Source organism: Cinclus cinclus, chromosome 3, assembly GCF_963662255.1.
Source record: "Cinclus cinclus chromosome 3, bCinCin1.1, whole genome shotgun sequence".
NCBI lineage: Eukaryota > Metazoa > Chordata > Aves > Passeriformes > Cinclidae > Cinclus > Cinclus cinclus.
The window spans coordinates 58,794,900-58,809,163 of record NC_085048.1 but is presented as its reverse complement, the minus strand read 5'-3'; the positions used below and the strand labels follow the sequence as shown (position 1 = coordinate 58,809,163).

Sequence of the window (14,264 nt, the reverse complement as noted above, 5' to 3'; positions counted from 1 at the left end):
AAAAATTCTCTCTACATCTACTTGAGAAGACAACACTGGAAAATTAAATGTACTCAGTCTCTCACTCCAACATAAACTAAGACCACTGCAGGGCATCATTTTCAGATGTGTGAGGAGCAGCTGCTCTGTGCACTACTTGATAACTATCCTCAGCTGTAGGAGAGAGAAGGTGAGAGGTGAAGTCACAGGTTTTGTTGGAACCAGGCGATCCAGGCTGTCTCAGCTAAGGTAAGATGCTTGATTAGCAGTTAGCAGCTGTGAGTCCTTCCTGGTATCCCTGACTTCACCTGATCCACTCACCACATCACCAAATGTTTCCTACAACACAGAGATCCTGACTCTAAAAAGTCCATGGTAAAGCCAGTCCCATAAGGCTTGGCTGAACCAGGCTGAAATATGTCTGTAATAAACAAGGATGAGTAAGGCAGGACAGCAACTAATGATCAGAAAGTGACCATGTCTGAGGTGGGTGCAAGCCATACTGCACTCAAGCAGCTAAGCAGAGGACTAAACTTTACCTCTCAACATATAAAATCTGGCATAGGAAACTGAAACTCAGGAGCAAGGATTTTAGTAAATTGTTCGACTGATGATGGGGAAAAGAACATGAGGCAATACTGCTGGCAAATAAAATCCAATAGCTATGTTTAATAAAGAATGAGAATGCTGGGGTAATCTAATTTTGGAAAATACTGATCTGTAACCTATGTAGTAACCTTAGGTTTTCACAATAAATTCAGGGAAAGAAATATCAGAAATGTGAAGATAAATGGAATATAACATATATACATTATGAGTAAGCAGGTTGTGTCAAACTAATCTGACATCCGCCTTTAATAAAATGCATTTTTAAAGACAAAAATATAGGATAAAAATAACTTTCTGGAAACTTAGTCAAAAAAAAAAAAAAGAAACAAAAAACTTTTATAACATCCCAAGGGAAATTGTTAGCCAAAACAAAAAGGATAGGAATTAAAACAAGACAGAACTGGCTAGAAGGTAAGAAGAGAATAGACTTGTCTGAATTAACTCCTAGGCCTGGAAAGGCTAGACTGTATCTCTTGTCCAAGGTGGACCTGGGGACTAATTTTATTTGAAATTTTCATTATTTGCCTCAGCAAAAAAAGTACAATAGTAAGTACTCCAATTAAATACTCAAATCATTCAAAGTTAATACAGAGCATTAATTAGGAGCATGACTGGAGATGAATAAAGGAGATATGGATGACCTTGAAGACGAAGGCACAGTCCTAGAATGAAATCACATGGAAGAGATTTTCAGGGACCTGTAAGAACCATTGCTTCCATAAGCTGTGACTCATGAGTTGGAAACATGAAAGAAAAATGTGGAAGTGTGGAGAAGGGGTTGACAACATGTAGTTGGGAGCTAGAGCTACTTAAGCAATGGCCAAGGCCAGCAGAAACTGATCACTCGTTACACTGGTCAGGAATATGTCTATGCTGGCAACTATAGAAGGCTGGCTTTCAACCATCACACAAATAAATTTCTGGAACAGACTTACCTAGGCATAAATAATGCAAACAATCTATTTTAAAATGGAATAGGATAAATGTAATAATAGGGTTGTCCAAAGCCATAAAAAGCTGAGGATTGGACATGCTGAGTCTAGAAATTCCCATCCTGGGTTTGTCTACCACCAGCATAGCACAAACATTACAGAGATACATACATAATACAGCTACACAGGTTAAAATAGCCAGATGCCTCTGTCTCTTCAGTAGAGCACAAGAAATACTTCAAGTTTCATTAATACTGGTGCTTAAAGATCCTGGCAAAGGATGTTTATGACTAAGAAAACATTTATATCACAAGTGCATATGGGTTATAAGCCCCAACAGTTGTCCTACCAAAGTTTCTTGCTGACTCCAGCTCTGATGTTCATTAACAACTCCACTGCAACAAACTGATCATTTTCTTGTTTGTAGTTCTCTGGCACTTGAAAGGGTAAGAGGACTCTCACTTCCTGTCCTCTCAGCTGCACTTTTTAATCTGCAGTTAGTTAGATGCTGTAGATACAGTGGCACTCATGCAGTTATGATGGGCTTGGCCTAGTCTGTAAAAGACTGATACCCTGACCTCAGATCAGAGCAACTGACAGCATTTCTTAAACACTGGTATTGTCCAGTGATTTCAAACAGATGATGCAAAACAGCAATAAGGTGGGCATCAACTTACTTCTGAGAATAAAACTTGAATTTTAGCTTGAAAAAAAAAAATAGGATCCACAACAGTAAAGGATTGCAGGAAGTCCACACTGTCCACTAGGAAAGAATGTATTCAATATTTTCAGTAATTCCCAAATGTTTTAGAAAACACCAATAAAACACAACACAGCTGATCTTCAGCGTGTAGGATATTCTCCCACTCCCTATTACAGAGAGTTTCCATAATCGGCTGTATGATTTATCTGGAAATGAGATATTACATTTGGGTAATAAAATTAAGCCAGGTGTATGGAAAGCTGCATTTTTCATTGTTGTGCAAATTCTCCAGCCTAATCAGTTAATTATGATAAGCTTACAGTTCTCATATTTTTCCAGCTAATGTTACTATCAAGAGAAAGGTAATCTTCCAAGAGAAGATAACAAATATTTCCAAAATCCCTGGTGCAAATAATACCAAAGTCTGAGCCAACTCTCAGAAAGGAACAAAGCTTTGGTGGTCTTCATGCCTTCAGACTTACTGAAAAACAGGGAGTGGTAGGTGTACCATTTCAGCATTGCCTAGAGAAGAAAAAAATATCAGCATAATGAGCTTGAAAAATGTTCCCTCAGAGACCAGCACTCATAACTTCAGTTAAACAGTTCAGCCTGGCAGGTAGCATGTGTGTGCTTATTTCTTTTGGTTCTATACAACCAAATAGATTTCATGTTTTCGACAGTATATTTACTCTTTTGTAATGAAGTTGAAAACATAGATCTGTAAGCATTTCCTTCTGTATCCTTTTCCTTTCTGAAGAACTTCAAGAAATATCTTTCAAAAAGTAACTGTTGATCCAAAGGAATTTATTAAATGTCTTTCAAGAGACGTTCTCACAATCTCTATTAAAGAAGGCATCCAAGTTTCACGGGAGTGATGAAGGGTTCTGGGTTCACTAGTTCAGCTATGAGTAACTCATACGTCTTGCTTATGTGAGGATAAGTTTTTTCAGTTCTTTGGCTCATGTTGTCCCCTGGGATCAGCACGGAAGGGACACCCACCAGCTGGTATATATGACAGAGCCCACACAATCTCTACAGCCCTTTAGATTTTTCTCTAGGTTGCGAAGAACACAACAACTCTGGTCATGAAGAAGAAAAGCAACAGAAGATTCCATGGAAAATTCATTAACTGTCCCACAATGGCCATTTGCACTTAAACAATTGCTAGTAAAAGTGAGGAGGGTCTAGAAGATGAAGTTGTGGGGATACACCTAGGTAAGTTTAGTGAAGTTGTGATACAAGATGATACTGGAGTTTCTGCTCCAGGGTTTCCATCATTAAGGCCCACATCTGGGTAAATATCAAGAGGTGTTTGGAGACACAGAATTTTTCAAGGCCTTCAAATAAAAGCAGGGTTTTTTTTCTCTAAACAGTCTTTGGCCAGAGAAAGATTATTAGAAATTTGGTGATAAGTCAGCTGAGGAAAAATTCATAGACCATGACACAAGAATGGTCCAGCTCGAGTAATAACTGGAGATCTAATCTCCACCTAGGAAAAGTAGACTGAAAGGTCCTACTTTACCTCATTACTCATCTATTTCCTCTTCATGACATAGTAGCAAATAAATTAACAAGTCAGTTCTTCGCATTCTTACATCTTACTAGTACAGGCCTCAACGTATGAAAGATGGCTGCTACACACTGAGATTATTCATTAGGAGTTTTTATTGTCACATTTGATTTCTAGGCTGAAAACTGTCTCTAGGTAACTTTGACATTAAGAAAAATGTTTTTTAAGAGAAGGTAGGTAGATTGCAGCCACAGATGAGAGATGTCCATTGAAACACACCATATTCTCTACAACTTCAAGCTGAAAGCCAAAGCAATTTGGTTCACTTATCTTCATGGAAGTTCTATATGGATTTGGGCAAGAGACTAAAGTACTGTGGGCCCCAAGTGCAGATTCTTATTAATTTCCAGTTAAGTGAGTGTTCATGTTAGCTCAATGCATGGAATCTGTGTAAATTTTTAACTATTATACAGTGCCAGTCCATTATTTTCCCCAGAGTTAGTATTCACAGCATTCACTCCAATGCTGGAGTAAATCCAAATTTACTTGAAGGCAGTAATGGTGGTTACTAACTGTACAGTAGTTCACAGCTTTCACGCTGCTTTAACCAACAGTTAAAAAATATAGTGAAACACTAAATTCATTATTGATTTAAAACCACCTTTCTCTCTTGGCCTAGGAAATTTTTAAGTTCTTCTGAAAGATTTTGAACTAACTTCAGATAGCAACTAGCTCAAATTCTCATTGCTAAATTATCGTGACTTGGATTTACTAGTTCAAGTAACTTCAGTCTCTAAAAAACTGAGCATGCTAGAAAAACACAAATAAAATCAACTGAATTTACTAATTCAGAAATTATTAAATCTCTGTAAGATATTTTGGCTTTTATCACTTTTTGGTGGACTGGATGTTTTGTAACTGGCTAAAAGGTATACCTCGAGTTAGCTTCAACACTATGACAACTGACTCCTTGGGGTAGCTGGAAACTAATGCAGGAGTCCTTTCCATATGTTAAAACCTCAAAAGAAAATTAGCATACAGCTGTCATAACATCAGACTTCCTAGACAGGATTCTTAAACACAGAATTACTAGAGGCCTGTCACTAACTAGACTAATTGTTACCAGACAAGACATGCAATTACAGACCAACCAAGAAGATTCCCTTCATGGCCCCTCTCATCCATATGTTTTGGCTTTGGGGAGCAAACCAGAAACATCAGAAGGTGCTTTACATGCTTCCCAATGTACAATGCAACCAGGCTGCTCCTATCTGCATATGTGAAACTGCCTAGACAAAGAGGAATTCCTGCTTCTGGTTAGGATCTGAAGTGATCCAGCAGGACAAGCCTTACTCCTTTGTTCTCACCCTTCAGTGGGGAAAGTGACACGTCTTCTTTTAGCATTCCACTTTTTCAAGTATAGAAAAAGGCAGTATGTTCACACAAATATTCTTGTATCATACAGCTTTCTTAAGACATTTTGGGTAACATGCTGAACAGTGGCTTCACTCCAATCAGCCACCTACTTGTACAAGTTTGACTTTCTATAGGCTGCTCTATGCTCTCTTATATTCCTTTTTTTTTTTTTCCAAGTATCTACAGAAACATCCATTTTGATTCTGGAGCAGAGTCCTTTAGATTCCTTTGTCCTTAACAGTTCATAGTGAGGCAAAATCATTTGACTCATTAGCTAATTCAGTAATCAACAGGAGATACAAATTAGCAACATAATAGGAAATAGTTGCCTTCACTTCTGTAGCAATGCCTGATTAGCCCCTGCATCTCGGTGGTGTGTTTCTATTCGGTTATTTAACATTCTAAACTTTCTCTGCCCAAGTATCTGCCTGCTGGGCAGCTGTTCAGCCTTTTCAGTTTGAAGTTTAAAACTTCACACCAGCTTCTCAGACTGTTACCTAAATGCATTTTTTTCCTAAGTGCACAACAAATGCTTTCTTCCCTACAGTTTCCCTGGAGGCCAGGTTCCAAGTATACCACCTCAGCGGTACATTTTCTTCTCCATCTCAGATTTATAGGCACAAAAGTAATGAAAACAGAAAGGAAAAATGAGAGGAAAGGTTAGTTAATAGTTTAGCAAGAGTTTATGGCTAGCTTAGACAGTTTTTATCATTACCCAAACTACCTTACCTCTGTGAAGCACAGAACATCTGCTGTTTGATGTGTTTTAAATCATGCCTACAGCTCTAGTCTATATGTGGAGGTCTCCAACTTTATTGTAATTAATAAACCTCCTTGCTATCCATATTGTCACTCTACAGAATTCAGTAGGAAGGGCAATATGATGATTTATGCCTACATATCACTGAGCCAGAAGGTGCAGCTATACAGGGTTTAATGAAGTTTACACCAGGAAAAAAAACACCCCAACAATGTGGCCCACTGACTTCACAGGTATTAAATCATAGCAGCATTTAGCAAGGCAGAACAGAATGCTCTTTCAGTAGGAAAGCACAACGAAGAGCATTTTATAGCATAAGCAATCTTTTAATTTGGTGCACACACATCTAGCAGAAAGCCCACAGGACAGTTTGTCAAGTGCCAGCAAGAGCTCATTAAACCACCACTCTTGGGAAACACTTGTATTGCAAAACATCTAGTAGGCAACAAGTGCACCAATGGATCCAGCTTCTGAAGAGAGAAATGTTTTCTCTGAATTGACCTCTACACTGCTACAGCCCCAGGTATTGTTACAGGTCAGACCTAGTATTTTCCCAGCAATTCACAAGAGTGCAGGACGAAGACACTTGTGCTCACATTACACAAACAGCTTGGAGCCGGAGCAAGCCCACCACAGCTGTCCAAGACTACTGTCAGCATACAGCCTGCCCCTTGTGCTTGCTCTGACGAGCGTGTCCTGCCACATCTATGTGGTTTCACACCGAATTGAGTAATAAGTAAGAAAAAGAAAGCACAGCTGAGTCATCTGTTTTCAGGCAGATAAGCAGTCATGCTGCACAGATCACTACATGTCTGTGTTACAGAGAGGCTTTCCCAGTACATGGTGCCTTACACTACACAAAACCATCAGATACCTGGTATTAGATCCACCAGGCATGAGGGAGCAATGTATGCAGATCTGCACAACTAACAGAGATCACAGCCCATTATCTAACAGGACTGTGGGCATCCTTGGGACTTGAGAAGATAAGAAGCCACATTCACCTCTCCTGAGCTCAAAGGAATTTCCTGTGAAACAATAAAACCAAATTTTTTTGATACCTTACAAAGCACAAGGAAGGAGGTGCCCTACACCACAATGAAGAGAATTTATATGTTGAAACAGCATCTAGGCAAACAAACAGGACCTGATTTGGGCAGAACTAAAAGTAGAAGTCATTTTCAAAATTCTTTTCAGTTAAGTTTTAGTTTTACTTTAGTTTACGAAATGAAAGACTTTTACAGAAAACTGTGGGCAAAGAGTAAGAAGCGGAGTGGTCTGAGCCAGTGGTCCAGGCACAGCCCCAAGATGTCAGAGCTAGAGGCCACCTTAGCACCAACATCCTCCTAATTTTGTCTCTTAAGAAGGACACACATCTTTCTGATATTAAGGGTAGGCTGGGGCTGAAAGAGGATGTACAGGATGCTATGTGGAAAGGTGTGCACAGTGATGTGCAGAGAGACAGCTGGCAGCAGAGCCAACCTCTGTCTTCCTCCCTCAACTCGGTGGTATCTGAAAAAGCTGAATGAAGCCAAGTACATTTGAAACAGGAAATACCTTGGAATTGAATCCAAATCAGTTGTTATTATTAAGGTCATTTTTTAAAAATAATTTAGTCATATAAAAATTAAACTTGTGGCCAACTGATGTGCTTTGCTTCTGGGGGAGCTTACTAAGATTGAAATAAGATGCTGCTCATATTTTGGTAAACAGAAGAGCCATTTTCCATGTGAGGATTCAAGCCATTGATCCTCCTCCTGAAGCACTGACACTTTGCAAAAATAACACAATGTTTAGCAGATCAGGAGCTAAAATGTACTTGCTCCTCTCCAGCACACAGCCCAGCCATTTGTCAAAAGGCACAAAGCCTCTCTCCCTCCCTGACTCCAGCCATGCCTTAATACAGTACAGCATAACTTCAGCAGGAGTGGCTCAATCCAGCATGTCCCAGACTACACTGCTGCCCAGGCATCAGTGCAGGTGAAAGGAAAGCAGAGGGCAAAACCCTTGCTCCAAAGTGGCTAAAGCAGTGTTCTGTGGGCAGCTCAACTGAACGAGAACTTTCTACCTGTGAGAGCAATTCTCCTTGCAGCCAGCTCTCCCCTGGCACCTTCCTGCTCCCCGCTCCTCCTTCTCCTTACCTGGCTCTGGCCCTTGTCAGAACTCTGCACCCATCAGTTCAACTCCCTGAGTGTGCAGGGGCTGGGCAGAAAGATTTCTCCTTGATTAGCTGCAGGGGCTGCAGCAAGTGCTGCTGCCAGCACAGGGGTGGGAGGAGTGCTATGGGGCTAGAGGAAGAGGAGGAGGAGCAAGCCTCCTCCTTGTCAGCAGCACCCAAGACTTCTTCACTGCTCCTGGGACTACGTTTCCAGAAAGATGGGCCAGACAGGAACCCAGACCCTGCACAGAAGGCGAGCACCCTACCCCACAGGTGAGGAGCACAACATGGAGCACAGGAACAATATGTCCACTTATTTTTTACCCTTTAATTTTCTTCTTTCCTTTTTTTCTCTAAAGTGATTTCTTTTCCATTAAACTTTCTAGCCCTCAGAGATGAAAGTGTTTCATCATGGAAACTTGTTAAAGCATTGCCAACCTGCCATCCCCCACCTTTTTTTTTTTTCTTTTTAATCACAGAGTTCTATTTACAAATTAGGGTTGATTTCAACAGTGTCAGCTAACCAAAAACTATTTTGGCAAAACCACACTTGCTGAGGAAAAAGAAAAATTGCCCAATTCTGACAGTAACTAACATTCTGCAATGGATTTTCACACCTACTAATGCATCTACCTTCCTGCCTCATGCCATAGATATGGTATATTTATAGATATAGCACATACCCACACAGCATTGCCCTAAATATAGTTTTAAATTATTGTGCCTTCTCTGTTGTTTATTCGTTAAATATCCATGCCATCATAAAATGAGGCACTTTTTTTCCTTTTTTTTTTTTTTTTGCTCCACAGCTGAGAGAACTTCAGTCCAGTTTCCTCATTTTTAAATTCTACATAAATATTTCTTTAACTTCCTTGGCACTGGAGCTTGGAGTAAATTTAGTTGCTCCACATTTATGAGTGCATTCTTTAAAAGTATTTCATCTCATTTCTTTTCCAGGATAAGCTTATTACTCTCCAAGCAGCTAAGCAGCAGGGACATAGCGGTGCCATGTGGGAGATCAAATGATACAACCACAGCAGGTCCAAAATACAGCTACAAGGGTATAACAACCTCTTGGAGAAAATGAATCACTCTCACCAAAAATTCCCTGGGAATAATTTTCAGGAGTGGCAGAATTAGTGGCTTTGGAGAAAGTCAATCACTTCCCTTCTGCACAGTAAAAGCTGCCAAGGTTTGCCAGGAGGTATAATTGGGTGTCCTCAACACAGCAGAATATGTAGGAAAAGGCATTCATCAGAGTTACAATAAACAGTTACAAAACTGTAAATAAATGTGGACATGCTATTACTGTCCAAGTTATATGAAGTCAGTGATTTTAAGTTCTGTTTTCCTTTTCCATGGTGGTCATTGCCAACCACTAGGCAGGGCATTACTGTGTGACTCAGTACTGATAATTTCCATTTTCTAAGCACTTTGTTAATTTTAGCTCATTAATCCTCATAGCACTCTAGAAAGACAGGGTTAATTTCTAAAAACAGGGAATCAACAGCAGAATTACTGAGGTTTTTTTTTAACTTCTGATATGTACCTTCAGCCAAATAGAGCTTGATTTTTTTTAAAAGGTCCCCTCTTCCAGCACTAACTGACTTTCAGAGGTGCTACTTCAGAAGAACAAACTCAATATGGACAAGCAAATGTTAGAGATTATTTTTGAAAACTGTGGTCTCAAGAGTGACTCGCACAACTCTACCCAAGCAGACAGAACAGTATTAAAGAGGACATCCATGGGATCAGGCCCAGCTAGCAGAGGTTTAAAAAAAAGCCATGACCTCCTTGAACAACCAGATCTCCTTTTATGACAAGGTGACCCAAACAGTGGATGAGGGAAAGCCAACTTGGGCTTCAGTAAAGCCTTTGATATGGTCTCCCTCCAGAGTTCTCCTGAAAGAACTGCCAGCCCATAGCTTGGACAAGTGCACTCTTCACTGGGTTAGGAACTGGCTGGATGGCTGAGCCAGAGAGTGGTGCTGAGTGGAGCTCATCCAGCTGTAGGCCAGTCATGGGTGGTGTAACTCTGGGCTCAGTGCTGGGGCCAGTCCTGTCTAACATATTTATAATTTATCTGGACAAGGAGTTCAAATTCCCCCTCAGTCAGTTTGCAGGTGGCACCAAACTGGGTGGGAGTGTTGATCTGCTGGAGGGCAGGAAGGCTCTGCAGAGGGATCTGGACAGGCTGGATCGATGGACCAAGGCCAGTGGTTTGGGGTTCAATAAGTCCAGGTGCAAAGTCCTGCCCTTGGGTCACAACAACACCATGCAGTGTTTCAGGTTTGGGGAACAGTGGCTGGAAAGTGTCCTGGCAGAAAAGGACCTGTGGGTGCTGGTCAACAGCAGCTGACCATGAGCCAGCTGTGCCCAGGTGGCCAAGAAGGCCAATGGCATCCTGGCCTGGATCAGCAATGGTGTGGCCAGCAGGAGCAGGGCAGGGATTGTCCCCTGTACTTGGCACTGGTGAGGTCACACCTGGAGTGCTGTGCTCAGTTTTGGATCCCTCAATATAAAGAAACACACTGAGGGGCTGGAGCATGTCCAGAGAAGGGCAACAGAGCTGGTGAAGGGTCTGGAGAGAGAGTCCTGTGAGGAGTGGCTGAGGGAGCTGGGGGTGCTCAGCCTGGAGAAAAGGAGGCGCACAGGGGACTTTGTTGTTCTCCACAACACCCTGAAAGGAGGCTGCATCTAAGTGGGGGTCAGCCTCTTCTCCCAGAGAACAAGTAATAGGACAAGAGGAAATGGCCTCAAGTTGAACCAGGGAATATTCAGGTTGGACATCAGGAAGGATTTCTCCACTGAAAGGGTGGTTAAGCACTGGAACGGGCTGCACAGGGATGTGGTGAATTCATCATCCACAGAAAGTGTGCATGGAACAACTGGATGTGGCACTGAGTGCCATGGTTTCGTTGACATAGTGGCGTTTGGTCAAGCATTGGACTTGATGACCTTCAACATCTTTACAACCACAATGATTCTATGAATTTCCTAAAGACTGGATATGAATTTAAGTGTCCTTGGCCTCCAAATCCCTGCTTGGATCATTAAATATCCCCTCTTCTAAGCTAACATCTTATTCAATTCCTAAGCAACAGGACACAGAACAGTTAAACCCTTTATGATTATCTAGTAATTCAAAGTAATGCCATTTTCATCTGTTTCCATTTGAGCTGATCAGGTGATCAGACACTAAGCACTGAATTCAATTAACATAAAAGTTCTTCTCACGAAGCTTAATTTAGAACTATTTGGTCCCTTTCAGAATAGAATAAATATTCCTTAACTGCTTTTAAGCAGAAAAGCAAATATACTATGTCCCTTTATCCACTAATGCTTAAAGTATAATACATACTAAAGTAATTTCCTATTATAATGGAATATTTGCACAGGTTGCAAATTTATCCCTAAGGAATGAGGAATCTAGTGAATGGACACATACATTTATTACACTGAATACTCGAGGTAATGCTGGCCCATGATATCAAGCCAACAAGCTCAATGATAGCCCTGATATAATTATGTAATTAATTAGCTCTATCATAATTTTTGGTTTATGACACTAACTTTTATGTGCCACTAGTCAATTTAATGGCATTTTAAATTGAAATAAGGCCCCTGAGAGAGATGCTACTTACTGAATCACAAATCTTGTATTCAGATTTTTTTAATTTCAAAAGATGACCCAATAAAATTGCTTTATAATTAAATCCATTCAAACAACTTCTCCTGTGTGATTCTTTCTCTTCTCCCATTTTTAATTACGAAAAAATTCCAATCAGAAAACACTTGCCATTGTAATTATATGCAAAAATCAGCAATCACTTTTTGTATCTCTTGCTGCTCCCTTCTCACAGCACTGTATCATGGCAAGCTTTCCTGCAGAATTTTACTAGCATCCTCCAGAGGCAGATCGACGAAATTGCACCTTTTACACTGAAAATCTCGTTAAATTTGCTTTTGTCTTGTTTGAAAAATAGTCAAGGCGTGGGAAGTAAGGGGTGCAAAGCCCCACGTACTTTCTATTTCAGACAGACATTCACAAGTCTTCTGGTATCACAAAATGTGATTCTCCAGTGAAGTAACATCAGACAAAGGAAGGGAAGGGAGTCCATGGCTCATCTCCACCCATAGTGGCAGAGGCCCTCTATGTGCCACCTCCTATTTCCAGCTGAAAAGGCAGCCCAGCAGTGGGCATTGGCACCTCCTTGGGGCTGGGGGGTTGTGATGTCATCCAGGAGCATTCCTTACCACATAGGCACCTTCCCTGCCTGGTGCTCTTCACATGGCAACCCATCAGGATCTCACCCAGACCCTGCACTGTTAGGCTACATCCCCCATCCAGTGCTTAAAACAGAGGCACTACAGTGAGTAAGGAATATGAGCAGGTAGAACAATCCCCACAAAAGCTGTTTTCACAGGCTTTATTCTGCACAGTGGCCATTGTACCCAACAGGAGCACAGTATCACTGGATGGGAGCAGAGCTCAATGACTCCTTTCTGAGATGATGATGACTATTGCACTGAAGATACCCTTAATGTATGTGCTACTTTGCCACCCAGAAAGCATGGCAAGCACAGAACAATACTCTGCTTCTGAAAGCCATCACATCATTTCAACCACTGATGCCTGGGAAATGGATGTGTTGGAGATACTCAAGATGACACAGAGCAGTTAAGAGAACACTTGATAATACTGGATAGTACAGACAAACAGATTAAAATATTATCATTTCCCTGCAGACATAATCATATTCTGTTCCATTTCTGCTCCCTAAAAAATAATAACAGACAGATATTGAGCACAAATGGAACTTCAACAGTTTGTACTTGTGGTTTTAAGGCAAGCACATAATTTTAATCTTGACTGAGTTTTAAAAAACAGTGATATTTGAAGTGAGGTGGAAGTAGAAGAATTATTATCAATTTCTTACCATTTGCTGCATTCTTTTTGAAGTTATCTAGAAACTCTTCCAGGAGCTGTGACTGGTTTGGAGGGGGCAACAAACTCTTTGGATCCCTGGAAATGTCACCATCTGACCAGGACACACATAAGGGTTGCTGGGTCCTGCAATGGCTCGTTTTCACTGTAAGCATTACACTTCGCTCTGAAAACAGTAACTCCATCTGCCTGAGATCAAGATCAGATACAGCCTCTCCATTTATGCTCAGGATTTCATTGCCCACTCGGAGCCCTGGCAGCATGAGAAAGCAAAGAAAAAAATAATTAAAAGGGTAACAACCTAAACCTTATGCTGACCCGCTTTTTATCTTTTTGGTTTGAATTCAAATAGCCTAATCTTGCCACAAATCCATTAGAACCAATTGGAACTTTATTTGTACTATAATTATACAGATTGACCTCAAGTTTGCTTACTTTGATAGGTGCTACCCACAGTAGAGCAATCAAGATGGTTTTGTTTAAAAATGGTACAGAATTGGGTGGGTGGGAAAGCAGCACAACTTTCAAGAAGATTAGAATAGAGACACCTCTCACAACCAGATACCATCACTATACAGCACCATAACACGTATTTCATCATCTGTGAAGAACAAGGCACTAGTCATGCAGACCAAATTATTCATGCAAAGCTGCAACAACTAAGGATTGAGTTTTTATCAGCTTTGATATAAACTAAACAGTGGCAAGTGCTGTCTTTCTAAGTCAGCAAAACCAAGTAGATATTATCATCAGGTAGCAAATCAATATCTCTGTCTCCATTTCTCTGGGGCTGTTTTTCAGAGAGCAGAACCTACGTGATCCTCACACATGCCAATGAAGAGAGGCACAGTTTCTGAGCAGTGCAGTGGGAAGGTGCACACAGAAATGTATGCAGAAAACTGGTCTGGGAGGAAGGCTTTCTGCCAGCAAAAGTGGAAGCAATGGGTCACAGAAACTGATCAAGCCCATGAAGCTCCCTAGTGTGAGATGAACTCTTTCTCCAGTTTATTCCTCTGTGCTAAAGCACTCCGTTGGATGGCTGAACACAGACTTTGTCTCCAAGGATGAACAAGAATTGTCCCCACTACACTGAAAGGAAAATTCAGTTACTCTGTGTACACTATTTTTCCTACTATTACATACTTTCCATGGTCTTCAGGAAAGAAAACTGTGAACAGTAAAAACCAAGAAACATTTCAGACAGCAAGACTAAAGCTCCTTCAAGTTTTTGGACTCAAAAAAGATAATG

The 14,264-nt window shown here is 40.8% G+C and overlaps 1 protein-coding gene across 1 annotated transcript in view; it reads right to left on the bottom strand.

The window, feature by feature from the left end:
* Positions 1 to 14,264, bottom strand: part of TIAM2 (TIAM Rac1 associated GEF 2) — a 135,949-nt gene that overhangs the window by 36,211 nt on the left and 85,474 nt on the right. Inside the window, exon 15 of the mRNA XM_062490049.1 lies at positions 13,008 to 13,268. Coding sequence (XP_062346033.1) covers positions 13,008 to 13,268 — 261 coding nt within the window. The remainder of the gene's footprint in view (positions 1 to 13,007; positions 13,269 to 14,264) is intronic.